This window comes from Carlito syrichta, unplaced genomic scaffold, assembly GCF_000164805.1.
Source record: "Carlito syrichta isolate Samal-C Ts95f unplaced genomic scaffold, Tarsius_syrichta-2.0.1 Scaffold75495, whole genome shotgun sequence".
In the NCBI taxonomy this organism is placed as follows: Eukaryota; Metazoa; Chordata; class Mammalia; order Primates; family Tarsiidae; genus Carlito; species Carlito syrichta.
The window spans coordinates 80,687-95,223 of NW_007019591.1; the positions used below are offsets into that span (position 1 = coordinate 80,687).

Sequence of the window (14,537 nt, forward strand, 5' to 3'; positions counted from 1 at the left end):
GCCAGGCGGGTCTTGAACCCACGGGCTCAGGCAATCCACTCACCTCAGCCTCCCAAAGGCGTGAGATTACAGGCTGAGCCACCGAGCCTGGCTGGAAAACAATTTTACCTTCACTGATTTTGTTTCATTCATTGAATTTTCTTGATGCTGTAACTGTCAAGGCAAATTTTTTTTTCTTTTCTATGTATGTCATACCTTTCTTGCTAACCATGTTTTGCCTGACAAGATATTTCATTTTGTTAATTGCTTGTGGTCATCTTGCATAATTTCTGTAGAGGAATCCTGCTTTGATCATTTCAACCCTGGTAGGTTCTTCAATCTACTACCGATAGTCTTAGCTGGGTCATTCAGAGAAGGACCAAATTGAGGAAATTAGTTATTCCCTTGAAAATGATGCCTTCTTCAGAGAGTTGTCTTGGACTAATCCCTTAACCAAGTGGCACAACTTTTATAGCAGATAGCAAAGGTTAGGATGGTAATAGACAAATTGAGCTCACACCTCTGTTTGTTAAGATTGTGCATATTTGAAACAGGTTAACAGGAAGTATTTTCCTAGAAGGTGAGCTTATGCTCCTGGCTAAAAATAATAGCACAATTTATTATAATATATACTTCTGTTAAACACTTTATTAGGCCTTTAATAGGCACTATAGCAAATCCTCACACCAATGCTATGTGATAATGAAAATCCTTACCTCTGTCAGTGCTCGTATGGATACTCCAGTCCTGTGTTTACTGATTCTGTAGATGTAAATTATATAAATATTGTGATTGGTCTTAGTTAGCCTTAATCTGGATTTCTTTTTTTTTTTCTTTTTGAATTAGAGTCTCTTTCTGATGCCTAGGCTAGAGTGCAGTGGCATGCTCACGGCTACCGCAGCCTCGACCTTTTGGGCTTAGGTGATCTTTCTACCCCAGCCTTCTAAGTAGCTGGAACCCCAGGTGTGTGCCACCATGCCTGGCTAATTTTTTTTATTTATTGTAGAAACAAGTTCTTGTCAAGTTGCTCAGACTGGTCTCAAACCCCTGGGTTCAGGCAATCCTCTTGCCTCCACCTCCCAAAGGGCTAGAATTACAGGTGTGAGCTACTGCACCTGGTCTGGATTTATTTCTTAACTATTAGGCAGGAAGACCAATTACCTTCTTAGTACATTACTCAAGTGAGGACACAGGGAAATTCTCTCTAGTCTTAGATCAGCACTCAAACTATGCCTTGTATAAAAAAATACAACAAAATGTATTACTGCTCTTAAAGGTAAATGTAAGAATTACTTTCTCTTAATTCTTATATTCTTGCTTATAATTAACATTCATAGGATTATGGTCGTGGTATATTTTATTGATTAATTTGCTTTAAAAATGAAATTTCAATCAGCTGCCTTTCTAAGTTGATGAGTCAATTCCATGGAAATAGCTATTTTACTATATAATTATTCATAGAACTACATTTGTAACTGTAAATAACTTAAAGCCAGTAAAGTTTCAAGGAAAAAAAAAAACTATGCCCTGTTAGTACTGAATTAGTACTGAATTGTACAATTTTTACTGAGCAGTGGAGAAACATTTAATCCTGAATTACTGTAATCTAGGATCGCTTTTTGTGTGGGTTTTAGGAAACTTTTTTCAAATAAGAAAAAAGATCTTGGGTTGGAGCAAAGGATGAGATAAATATGTGTCTAAGAGGTTAAAGCTTGGTGGTTTACTATTATTTTTCTTCTTTTCTTTCTCTCTCCCCTCTAGTGTTATAAAATTCTGTTAGCTTAAATTTCACCCTTATTTCCTTTCTATTTTTAGATGAGGAAGTCTTCTTTGTTTTTGTTTGGTTTTTGAGTCAGGGTCTCACTCTGTTGCCTGGGCTGGAGTTCAGTGGCACAGTCATGGCACACCACATCCTTGACCTTCTGGGCTTAGGCTATCCTTCTGCCTCAACATCCCAAGTAACTGGGACTACAGGCATGTACATGCCTGGCTAAGTTTTTGATTTTTTTGTAGAGATAAGGTCTTGCTATGTTGCCTAGCTGGACTTCTTTGTTCTTGTTTATTTAAAAAGTTATTCTTAAAGATTTTGAGAGTATTAAAAATTACAAATTGACCGTTTCTGTCAGTTGGACTGTGACTAGAGCTTTGGATAGTCTCTAGGGTACTGTGTAAGTTATAAATGTTATAGTAGATATATCAGCTTACATAAATAATAAAGAATACATTAGTTGGCAATTGGTCATGCTCTTCTAAAGCTTAGTATTAAGTCTTTAAGAAACACATGGAAATGGAAAATGTGACTTGGCTAGTTTGGCTTAGAAAACAGATGAAGTTAGCCAGGCTTGGTGGCTCAGCCTGTAATCCCGTGCTTTGGGAGGCTGAGGTGAGTAGATTGCCTGAGCCCGTGGGTTCGAGACCCGCCTGGGCAACTTGGCAAGCCCTCATCTCTACAATAAATCAAAATTAGCTGGGCGTGGTAGCATGCACCTGTAGTTCCAGCTACTTGGAAGGCTGAGGCGGAAGAATCGCTGGAGCCCAGCAGGCTGAGACTGCAGTGGCCAGGAGCGGTCACTGCACTCCAGTCTGGGTGACAGAGTGAGTCTCCAACTCAAGAAAAAGAAAAAGAAAAAGAAAACAGATGAAATTAAACTACCTAAGACTAATAAAATCTAGTACTGCATTAGTAGGTATGATTATCTCATGTAGACCTTCCTTGCTTGAGATGGCATTAAAGGTATAGTTGCCTATTCTAATGGAAGTATGAAACAGCTTTGTATTACTCTTCTTTTTATTTTGTGTCATCTTCCCTTTTCTCCCTCTTTTCCTATGTCAGGAAACCAGTCAGAAAAAGAGTGCTGGAAAAACGTGGGGAAGACTTTAAAAAGGAGGGGAAGATATATAGATTGAGGACTCAAGATGATGGTGAAGATGAAAACAACACTTGGAATGGAAACTCTACTCAGCAGATGTAGAGCGACAAGTCCAATATGTGCAATAATCATTGTTTCTCTTATGACTTAATTCAACTAAAATTTTACTGGAGGAGTGGGAGTGCTTTATGTTTTCCAGCTGATCTATAAAGTGTCTTTTTATTCCTGCTTAGTGGGTGTGGGTTAAAGTTGTTTAACTCAGAAAAGTCAAGACATAAAATAATTGGCTGCTAGGTCCTCGCATATGGTAACCCCTGCTAGAAGCCTAAAAGAAGCAAAAGGTCTGCCACAGCCTGCTGCCCTCAGCTTCTTATGTTCAGTATTCCCTCTGCCTGTTGCCCTATGCTCTCAGACAGCACTTTTGTTTAGAGCTGTTTTGCTCTAAAACTTGTAAGCCCACACAAAGTAACTCGTATGTCACTGAGTAATTTGACTCTGGGTCAGAGCATTTTAACTAGCCACTCAAATGATAATTTATGTTTCACTTTTCTCTTTTTGCCCATCAGCTGCAAGCAGAATCTTGTAGTTTTTAATCTCACTTAAACACTGAATAAAAAAATCTTTTCCAATCTTTTCGGAATGATCTTATTTTTGCTTTAAGTTTTGTTATCCTAGCATCTTTTTGTTGCGCAGGGCTCTGTTGAAGTCTCATGTCTCTGATTTTTTTCCCCCCAGTACTGCCCTGGAGCTATTTCAGGAAAGTAGCTGGCCATCTTACCTTAAATATCACTGAAGAAAGAAATTTTCTGACACATTACTCCCATGTTACTGACTTTCCTGAGTCAGTGAGGCATTACTTTGTTTGCATTAAGTTATGGTTTGTTAAGTTATGGTTTGTTAAAGTTTTTGTTCTCATCAGATGTTTAAAAAAACTGCTAGTCCACAATCTAGTCTTCTCTCACATTTATACTGAAGTTTTGTCCTCAGTAATCACACTTCAAGGACCTAAAGTATCTGGAGGACAAGAAGTATGGAATATAGACATACCTTCAGTCATTTGGTTATTCTTAAGAATTTGGTCTGGGTGTGGTGCTCATACCTGTAATCCCAGCACTTTGGGAGTCTGAGGCAAAAGGATTGCCTGAGCCCAGGGGTTCGAGACCAGCCTGGGCGACTTGGCGAGGCCTGGCCTCTATAATAAATCAAAAATTAGTCAGGTGTGGTGGTGCACATCTGTAGTTCCTGCTACTTGGAAGACTGAGGTGGAAGGATCACCTGATCACAGCAGGTTGAGGCTGCGGTCACTGTGATTGCGCCACTGCACTGCAGCCTGGGTGACAGAGACTCCGATTCCAAAAAAAAAAAAAAAAAGAATTTGAAAGAGATTCTTAATCTGACTTACATGTTATTTTATCCATATGTTTTTGGTAGTAGACACCACTAAACTAATGATGTTTGAAAACAGTTCTTCTGTTTTCGATTGAAGATAGCACTCTTATGTGAAAATATGGAAAGACTCTTGACTTTGTTTTGTAATGAAAGGAAGAAGTTTTCTCAGAGCAAATTTTCTGTTGTTCACCTATAAAATATCAATGACTTTTAAAAATGGGAATAGTGTTGGCAAGGAAACAGTGAGTCAGTCTTCGCTGTTGGAAGGAAGGGAAAACCAGTATAATATTTCTGAAAAACATTGATCAGAAACTAAATATTCATACTCTGATCCAATAGCTTTTTCTAAACCATAAATGCAGACGTCTAGCTATAAGCGTTACTCATTAAGTGTTATTTATTTTACTCAAGAACTGGAAACCAACTAAATGCCTTCTGTGGAAGTAATTAATTTTTGATGAAAAAAGGTACAATATTAGTTAGCGACTCAGTTTAACATTTGCCTGTTGAGCCCCTGTTATGCGTTGGGGAAAGGAAGCAGGACTCAGAGCTGCAGGTCCAGTGTGACCTCCGCCCTGCAAACACATTTCCTGTACGGATAGTACTAGGTATTAATACATGTGTAAAGACAAAAGAAACCCACCAAAATGTTAATAATGGTAAGAGTGGTTATATATGTGATTTTAGTGGATTTTTGCACCCTTATGTTTTCCAAGTTTGCTGCAGTGAGCATATTATTTCCGCAACATAAAACGTGTATTTGAAAAAGAAAATATCCAGCAAGCATCCCATTTAAGTAAAGGCTTGTCATCTTCAAAAATACAGCAATATATGACTTTAAGAAAAAAAGCCTGTCAAATGGGTATGACCCTACTAATAACTATTAGAAATACATTTGGAAAAACATCAAGTACCTCAAGTCAGTTTGCCTTGAAAAATATCTAATATAAATCTTAGAGAAATATACATTGAAGAATGCTTCATAATTCTGGGTAGGAGGATTCCTCAATTTTATATTTAAAAAAAGTACACATGGTTAAAAACCCTCAAAACCATATATAAGGCTATATAAAATGAAAGTGAAATCTCTCTCCTTACATTTTACCCCAGTACTATTCTCCAGAGGTAATCTATTGACAGTTTCTTATGTAATTTTCAGAAAATTTGTATGCATATATAAGCAAATATGTAATCTTTATTTTTTAAATAAATGGGATCATATTATATACACTACCCTGCATCTTGCTTTTTTAACTACATAGTCTTGAAGATCTTTCCCTGTCAACACATAGCTACCTCATTCTTATTAATGACTGCATAGTATTCTACTTGGTGAATGTTCCCCAACTTATCATCCATGCTCTGGTGGCATTCAGTGGTTATTACAAGTTTTTTATTTTTGTTTTTCTATTACAAACATTACTACAGTAAACAACATTGGGTGGGAGGTATAGTCTTATTGTGAAAATATACCTAGGATATGTTTGTAGAACTTGCTGAGTCAAAGAGGGTTTGCAGTTTGCATTCTGCAAGATGCTGTCAAGTTGCCTCCTCAAAGCTGTGTGAATTTGAACCCCCACACCCTTGCCAAGACTGAAATATCATACTATCTCACCTTTGTCAACCTGATATATGAAAAATTATACGCATTTATTATGTTGATCACAAATGAACTTGAACATCTTTTAATGTTACTAGTAATTTTGACTTACTTTAAGAACTGCAGGTTTGTATTTGCCAATTTTTATTTTCATATTCTTCCTGATTTATAATTTCATGACATTAAGAAAAATAGCTCTTTGCTAGCAAGCACTGTAAATATTTTCTTTCTTTTGAAGAGTACATTTGGTTATTTTTTGCCACAATATTATCAGTTTTGTTTTGTTTTGTTTTTGATTTGGAGTCTCTCTCTGTCTCCCAGGCTGGAATGCAGTGGCATGTTCACGGCCACCACAGCCTCAACCTGCTGGGCTCAGGCGATCCTCCTGCCTCAGCCTTCCAAGTAGCTGGAACTACAGGCACGTGCCACCACGCCCAGCTAATGTTTTGATGTATTGTAGAGATGAGATCTCGCCAAGTTGCCCAGGCTGGTCTCGAACCCCTGGGCTCAGGCAATTCTCTCACCTCTGCTTCTCGTGCTGGGATTACAGGCATGAGCCACCGTACCCAGCCAATTATCAGTGTCTTTATGGCCTCTGGATCTTGATTCTTGCTCATAATTACCTTTCACACTTCAAAAATTAATTTTTTTGTATCATAGAATTGCCATAGTTTCCTTTTTTTATGTTTAAATCTAGCATCCAAGGAAATACTCTGGCTCCCTCCTCTACCTGTGGCTAACATCCTGAAGAACTAACCTGACCCACCACTGTCACAGGATCATCTTTGCCTGTGATTTGACACTAGACAGACATCTATTCCCATGTTTAGTTTGTTCTATGTCCAGGTTCTCTTTCATGACTTCTGTTAAAACTACTCTCTCAAAGAGAAGCAACCATAGGAGATAGGACAGTCCCAGCGCTGTTTTTATTTTCTGAGAAACACAAGGTGCGAGGCTGTGGGGAGCTTGGAGAGGGGCAGGAGATGATATTGTACTCTATCTATAACTTGTTACAGAAAGGATTTATGTGATTTTACATAATTTTACATAATTGTGATTTACAATCCCACCTTTAACAACTCTGAAACTTAAACAAACAGCCCAGTTAAGTTGAATTAAATGGTTCTCAGGCCCATTAGACTAGTTTGGTATCTGCATTTCAGTAAGAGTCACCTGCAGGCTCCTCCTCAGATGCCCAAATGAACTCTGATACTGAGACAAGATGCAGATATTTCCATTTTAATCAGGAACTTGAAATCCTCCAAGAGTAAAGTCATCTCTAACAGTGCAGCAGAGCTTTTGCGAGAAGTCCATTGTGTGCAGAATCAAGACCCTAAGGAGTTTTGTGGCGGTAAAGGAACGGCCTGCTTGCAGAACTGGAGGAAGCGGTAGCTTGTCAGAATGAAGACATTCGGCTCAATTCCTGCTGGCTTGGCTGGGTTTCCCCTTCTTTGGAGCGCTTGCAGTACTTGTATGCCAGAAATACCAGCCCACAGACTCCAAGAAGCACAAGAGAAAAGAGGACGTACAAAGCTGTCTGAGCTGCCGCCATGTCGAGGATCAGCCCCAGGAACTGAACCTCCTCCTTTTGCACGGGGCCGACGGTGGGGCCAGCACCTAGGAGGGGACAGCAGAGGTGGGTGGTGCTCTCCAGCTGATGGAGTTACGAGATTCTACACGACCCCAGATCAGGCCCAAGCTGGATCCCTGGAGGCCAGAGGCTTCGCGGCACCCCAAACCTGCACAGCCAAGGGGAGTGCATTGCCGGGGTTAAGGTGCCCACCCCCTTTCATGTGTGAGGTTCACCTCTGCGTGAGGTTCAGCAGTTTTATTTCCTACACATCTCTATTGGCAGTTAGAATACAGATTGAATAGCTCCTATCTGACATGCTTGGGACCAGATGTGTCTCAGGTTTGGGATTTTTTCAGATCTTGGAATCTCTGTATATACATAATCAGATCTCTTGGGGATGGAGCCCAAGTCTAAACAGGAAATTCATTTATGTTTCCTATGCACCTGATCCACAAAACCTGAGGGCAATTTTATACAATAGTTTTAATAATTTTGTGCATGAAACAAAATTTTGACGATGGCCCCTCACGCGAGAGGGGTGGAATCTTCCATTTGGGGCGACATGTTGGCGCTCAGTGTCTCAGATTTTGGAACATTTTGGATTTTGGAGTTTTGGATTAGGGTGCTAGACCTATCCAATCTAAACTGGATAACTGTCATTTACATTTCTATAATAATTTACACTCTCAGTCATTCAACAAATATGAGGCACCCACATTGTGTAGGCACTCAACTTTCAGTCTTTATCTGCTCCTTGTAACTGCCCAGAAGCCTTTGCCTAGTTTCTTGGCTAAGGCTGCACAGCAAGTTAGTGGTAGGGCTGGAAATCTAGATCTGCTCATTTCCAGACCAGGGGTGACATTCACGTGTTTTTTGTTCCATCCAAGAATGTCAGGAGCATTCAAAGACAATGAAGACTGAATGAATGAATGAAGGGGGATGCAAGGGCAGAGCGGAGGAGGATAAACTAGAAGGAAGCATTCGGAAAGAGGCCTTTCCTCCCACCCCTCGCCCTTTGGCTTCCGTCCTTTCCCCACTCGCATCTCACCTTCTGGCTGCTGGAGACAAGGGTGCGGCCCTGCAGCGGGGTCAGGGAAGCCATTGCACCGGGCCACAGAGGCGTAGAACTTGGCTGATGCTTTGGGGATCCTTGGCAGAGAAGGGTCAGTGTAGTTCACAAAATGCAGACCAAATCTCTCCGAGAAGCCCGTGGCCCACTCGAAGTTATCCATCGCACTCCAAACCGTGTATCCTCGAAGGTCCACCTTATCCTGCACAGCTGCCCAAACACAGAGGCCTGGGTGTGAGTTTTCCTCGCCTCCTGAGACACCTCCTGTCAGGCCTTTGGAAGCCCACAGCGCAGGTCAAGGTGGGTTTTGGCTTTAGTCTTTGAGAGAGTGTTGGCGGGTCCTCTGAGGACGGGGCTTTTTTCTTTTTTTTTCTGAGTTGGAGTCTCACTCCATTGCCCAGGCTGGAGTGCAGTAGCCTGCTCACAGCCACCCCAGCATCAATCTGCTGGGCTCGGGCGATCCTTCCGCCTCAGCCTTCCAAGTAGCTAGAAATACAGTCACGCGCTACCACACGCCTGGCTAATTTTTTACTTATTTATTGTAGAGATGAGGTCTCGCCCAGTTGCCCGGGTTGGTCTCGAACCCATGGGCTCAGGTAATCCCTCGCCTTGGCTTCTCAAAGAGCTGGGATAACAGGCTGAGCCACCAAGCCTGGCCAGATGGAGCTTTTTAGAAAGGCTCAGCTCTGACTGGAAGTCGGGAACACGAGTAAACTAAGCTAATCCCACCGAGGCATCTACACTCTTCTCTGTACATCCCAGGATATTGGTCTTAGAATGCTAAAGCTCCTCCCTATAGAAAGTAAGTAGCCCTCAGGTGGAAAAGATTTTGGCTGGGATGGGATTTGCTAATCATTTCCTTTGGCCGGTTCTTTTCCTCATAGCTTTCTGTTCTCTTATCCTCAGAGTCCCACCCCAAGGCGTTCGGACTGAACTGAAGGTCTCAAACTTTTGTTTGGGGAAGAAAAGACCCTCTGGACAACCCCCCAGCCTATTTCTCCCGGCCCCTGGCCCGTCTGTCCTCAGAAGGGCACTGCTGGACAGAGACATCGGACCTCAGGGAGCATCAAGGGGCGCAGGTGACTCAGGCTGGCACTAAGGTCTAGCCGTGTCCGGTCATTGGGTTTGCCGAGCTTAGTTCTAGGAAGGACAAATTCAGAGCACAGCCCTGAAGAGGCTTAAACCCAACAGGAGTGAGAAGCCTTCTCTTTCTCTTCTTACTGGCACTCGGGGACGCATGGTACCCTCCTGTTTCCAACAGTGGCCGCCACACACTGAGGAAATGGGGGCCTGTCCTACCTTTGAGGGCCTCGTTGATGTAACTGCGAAGGTAGTAGATCCTTGCGGTGTCGTTGAGGTCTGTTTCTCGCCGCTGGGACACCCCGTTCTCTGTCACATAGATCGGAGGGTTGTTGTACTCCTCCTTCAGCCAGTTCAGGATCCTCCTGAAGCCAAAAGGTGTCATCTTCAGCCAGAAGGAGCCAGAGTCGGGCCAAGAGCGGTCCGTGAAGGAGGCGACTCCCCTGCGAGTTCACAGACTAAAGGTCAGGTCTCGTCTTGTGAATTCCAAGCGGCCTTTGACCCGAAACACAAAGCAGGATTCACACCAGGAAAAGCCTCATGTGTTGTCTAGACTTCACGGTCACAGTAAACCCAGAAGCAGCAAATGGCCTCAGTTTCTCCTCTCTTCACTTAGAATGAGGAAAAACCTTCCCCCTAGTCCCAGGGGCAGGAAGAAATCTCTTCCCTGTGAGAGAAGAAAAGCCCTTCCAGGGCATGGGTGAGGGCAGGGCCAGGGCTAAGCGCTGACTGGAATCTTCTTGTTTTCGAATAAAGTCCAGGGTGTAGTCACCCGTGTTCTTGTCCCTACTCAATGCAGATGTAGCTTCAGACAAGACCCCGGAAGCCCTCCTCTGTTCGAGTTCCAACCTGCCTGTGCAGGACGTGGTGCTGCTCATGGAACCCAACCCTCCACGACTGTCTGTTGACAGATGGCCCCTCCCCTCACACCAGATGCGAAGGGCTCAGGGTGACCCAGCTCCAGGCTTCCAGGGGATGCCAGTGCTACGTCTTGTGAGAAAACAGGCTCCCTGAGTCTAGTCAACGCATCACGCAGGCCACAGGGGTGCCATAGGCAGCCATACTTGGGGCCCTCCTTTGTGTGATGACGGGGGCAGACAGGCTAGGGACTGTTCCAAGTGTCCCAGAGCCTGGCTTCTCTCTCCGGTGATGGACAAGCAGAGGGGATAGCTCCTGCCACAGGGGCACCGGCAGGGGGAGGTCATAGAAGCCTGACCTTCTCAGGAATTACACACGTCAGATAAGGACCAAGAAGACACTTCTTATACCCAAATCCTTCAGAAAAAAAAAATGTTCAGTTTTTTTTCTTAACTTCTTTTTTTTTTTTTCCCCAAAGAGACGAAGTCTCACCAAACTGCCCAGGCAGGTCTTGAACCCCCAGGTTCAGGCAATTCTCTCGCCTCAGCCTCCCAAAGTGCTGGGGCTACAGGCTGAGCCCCGTGCCGGGCCTTTGTTTCCTTTTTAAGAAAAAGATCAAACTATTATTTCTCTATTGCACAAGTAATTTATATTTATGGTGGAAACATTGGGAAAAGATTAGAGAATTCATGTGTCATTTCAGAATTTAGTGTATTGTGTATATACATATATGTATATACATTGTTTTGTTCTTTTTCTTTCTTTTTTTTGAGGTGGAGTCTCACTCTGTCGCCCAGACTGGAGTGCAGCGGCCGCTCCCGGCCACCGCAGCCTCGACCTGCTGGGCTCTGGCGATCCTTCCGCCTCAGCCTTCCAAGGAGCTGGGACTACAGACGTGCGCCACACCCAGCTAATTTTTTGATTTATTGTAAATACAAGGTCTCGCCACGTTGTCCAGGCTGGTCTCGAGCCCCCAGACTCAGGCAATCCTCTTGCCTCTGACTCCCAAAGTGCTGGGATTACAAGCATGGCCACCTCACCCATCTTATTTTATTCTTTTTTTCCTAACAATCGTCTCCACATCAGTAGCTCCAAATTTTTCCAGGTTCTTTGAAAACAAGCCCCTCGGGCCAGGCCCAGTGGCTCAAGCCTGTGATCATAAAAATTAGCTGGGCATGGTGGCATGTGTCTGTAATTCCAGCTAATTGGAAGGCTGAGGCGAGAGGATTGCCTGAGTCCAGCAGGTCGAGGCTGCAGTGGCCGTGAGCGTGCCAATGCACTCCAGCCTGGGTGACAGAGTGAGACCCCAACTCAAAAAAAAAAAGGCCATAATGTAATTTTGACCAAAATATATCTGAGAGGTGAAACAAATTTGGCACAAAAAAAGAAAGAAAAAGAAAAAGAAAACCAAGGAAAGAAAAAATTTTTCTGAAAACGCTTTTCCAAAGCCAAGCGCGCCAGGCCTGGGAACCACGACTTCCCGCGGGGACTCCAGGGCCGGCGCCCAGCACACGCGGGTCAGGAGCCCCGTGGGGAGGCTGAGCGGGCCTCGGGGTGAGAGGGCGCCCCGCAGGCAGACTCACCTGTCTGCATCAAAGGAAGAGATGGCAGGGGCGTAGTCGAGGTTGTAGGCCAGGACGGTGGTGTAGTGGTTGAACCCGAAGTAGTCATAGGTGCCATTGATCCTCCTCTTCTCGCCCTCCGTGAATTCGGGGAGCCTGCGTGGGGGGAGCCATGGGGGGGGGCTTCAGGAAGGGTCCCACTCTGGGCAGAGAATGTGCCGGGGCAGGCCTTGGGGACAGCGCAGAGCCCCAGGGCCTGGCCGGGAAGAAGCAGAGACCCTCCAGGTGCGGCATGGAGCACCTGTGGCTCTTCCTGTCAGACAGTCCTCCCTCCTCTGTCACTACAAGGGTCTCCCGCCCTTCCTGCTGGCAAAATGACGCTACAGGTTGCCCCGAGGGAACACACACACGTTATTTTTTATTTCCTTCAAATAGTAACATATGCAAATTATGATATTTAGCCTTTATGATAGATTTCAAAGTCATGAGCATGTCTGAGGCTGGGCACAGTGGCTCATGCCTGTAGCCCCAGAAATTTGTGAGGCCGAGGTGGGTGAATTGCTTGAGTCCAGCAGTTCGAGACCACCCCAGGCAACATAACAAGACCTTGTTTTTTTTTGTTGTTTTTTTTTGAGTTGGAGTCTCACTCTGTCGCCCAGACTGGAGTGCAGCGGCCGCTCCCGGCCACCGCAGCCTCGACCTGCTGGGCTCTGGCGATCCTTCCGCCTCAGCCTTCTGAGTAGCCGGAATTACAGGCAGGCGATACCACGCCCGGCTGATTTTTTGATTTATTGTAGAGATGAGGTCTCGTTGCCCAGGCGGGTCTCAAACCCACGGGCTCAGGCAATCCACTCACCTCAGCCTCCCAAAGGTACGGAATTATAGGCTGAGCCACTGAGCCCGGCTTACAAGACCTTGTTTTTACAAAAATTTTAAAAAATTAGCCAGGCATGGTGGTGTGCACCGGTAGTCCCAGCTAATCAGAAGGTATAGGTGGGAGTTGGAGGCTGCTGTGGCCGTGGTTGTGCCCCTGCACTCCAGCCTGGGTGACTCAAAAAAAAAAAATATCTTGAAGCTACACCTCTATGTTCATCAATGTCTCATACCCTTTGTCGTTTGTTTCCTTATTCGGCCCTTTATAAGTTCTCTGCATTGGCTGGGGTGTGACTAGGCCTGCTTCTTTTCTCCGAAGTCTATCCTTGGGAGTCAGGGAAGGTTTTGGCAAACTGAGCATTGGCTATTTGGATGTCTCCGCCCTCATGGTTTCACTGAACTGTTTCCTTAACACGTGGATGGAGCATTTTCCATGAACTAGTGAAGGATTCTCCTGGAAAACTTGGCTAGCATAGCTCATGCAGCTCCTGCAGGGCCCCGGCAGCCAATCCTGGGTGTGCACGTGGGCTGAAGGGGACCCGCGCTTCTGGTTTAGATGTTGCCCAGAGAAGCCCTGCTTTAGGCCTCTGGCCCTTTCATCTTGACCTTTCTCCTACCACTGGGGGGGGGAGGTGGAGGGTGGATGGGAGGTGGAGGGGTGGAGTCAAATTTCACACACACACACACACACACACACACCCTCACTCCTCTGCTCAGGAGCCCAGAGGCTACTCACAGCCTGTGGCACCAAGGCCAAGGCCCTGTACCCAGCTCCCAGGACCCCTACCACGTGGAGGTGGAGGGGTCTCCCCACTCCTTGCTTCTCACACCCCATCATTCTTACCTCTGGGCCTGTACTCACGCCCCTGCCCCTGGACAGAATATCCTCTGATCTCCCAGAGTCCATCCGTTGTCAAGGCCTAGCTCAACTGATGTTCAGCCTTGCCCACGAAGCCTCCTGGCTCCCAGCCCACCCTGGTCTTGTCTTCTGAGTTTTCTTTGTATTGAAGGAATGGGGGGATGGGATTCCATGGCGAACTGTCTTCCCAGCTGGTCTGTCAGTAGCTTGAGGAGCTGATGGAATTCTCTCCTTACCTGGATGCCCCAGGCCTGGCCCTGAACCTTTGGGCTTGGCCCTGACCCCCCCTGGACCTAGTCCTGTGTACTATGTACACAGTAGGTGCTTAGCAAAGTTGTGCTGATGGACCTGTTAAATTAAGTTTAGCCTAACACTGCCTCCTTATTTTTATTTATTTTTTGAGACAGGGTCTTGCTCTGTCACTCAGGCTAAAGTGCAGTGGTACAATCATAGCTTATTGGGCTCAAGTAATCCTCCCACCTCAGGCTCCTGAGTAGCTGGGACTTCAGGCATGTGCTACCACACCCAGCTAATGTTTAACTTTTTTTGTGTGTAGATACGGGGTCTTGCTTGAGAGACTTTATGAATTCCTACCTCACGTTCACTGTATTTTATAAATCCCTACCCCGTAGGACTAGGCATATGTAGGGCGCCTGGTGGTGGCTGTGTCTGTAAAGTTACGAAGCGTTTGCAGTGTTTGTACTTAGAACTTTGTTAAGCTTAGTTTTTGTTTATCCCATAATAACCATGTTAATTAAAATAACTGGCTTCTTCTGCTGGCAGTGTGTGAATGTTAAGCAATAAGCCCCTCCCGGACATTCCTTT

The 14,537-nt window shown here is 44.9% G+C and overlaps 2 protein-coding genes across 2 annotated transcripts in view; one reads left to right on the plus strand and one right to left on the minus strand.

The window, feature by feature from the left end:
• Window positions 1–5,471, plus strand: part of UBXN4 (UBX domain protein 4) — a 32,238-nt gene extending 26,767 nt beyond the window's left edge. The window contains exons 12-13 of the mRNA XM_008053727.2: window positions 2,813–3,927; window positions 4,232–5,471. Of these exons, the coding sequence (XP_008051918.1) occupies window positions 2,813–2,951 (139 nt within the window). The 3' untranslated portion in view covers window positions 2,952–3,927; window positions 4,232–5,471. The remainder of the gene's footprint in view (window positions 1–2,812; window positions 3,928–4,231) is intronic.
• A 1,763-nt stretch (window positions 5,472–7,234) lies between these two features.
• LOC103255788 (lactase-phlorizin hydrolase-like) lies at window positions 7,235–12,167 on the minus strand. The gene is made up of 4 exons (XM_021710128.1): window positions 12,002–12,167; window positions 9,780–9,869; window positions 8,460–8,690; window positions 7,235–7,455 (listed from the first exon to the last, which is right to left on the minus strand). Exons 1-4 carry the CDS (start codon window positions 12,096–12,098, stop codon window positions 7,235–7,237), a joined length of 639 nt encoding a protein of 212 aa, XP_021565803.1. The 5' UTR covers window positions 12,099–12,167.
• Between the last annotated feature and the right edge of the window lie 2,370 nt (window positions 12,168–14,537).

What these genes read in the sequence shown, in the direction of transcription:
- LOC103255788 (XM_021710128.1), bottom strand. Translation starts at nt 12,098, where the DNA reads ATGGCACCTATGACTACTTCGGGTTCAACCACTACACCACCGTCCTGG. An exon ending in TCTTCCTTTGATGCAGACAG is followed by an intron (nt 9,870 to 12,001) that starts GTGAGTCTGCCT and finishes TCTATGTGACAG; the next exon opens with AGAACGGGGTGTCCCAGCGG. An exon ending in CATCAACGAGGCCCTCAAAG is followed by an intron (nt 8,691 to 9,779) that starts GTAGGACAGGCC and finishes GTGTTTGGGCAG; the next exon opens with CTGTGCAGGATAAGGTGGAC.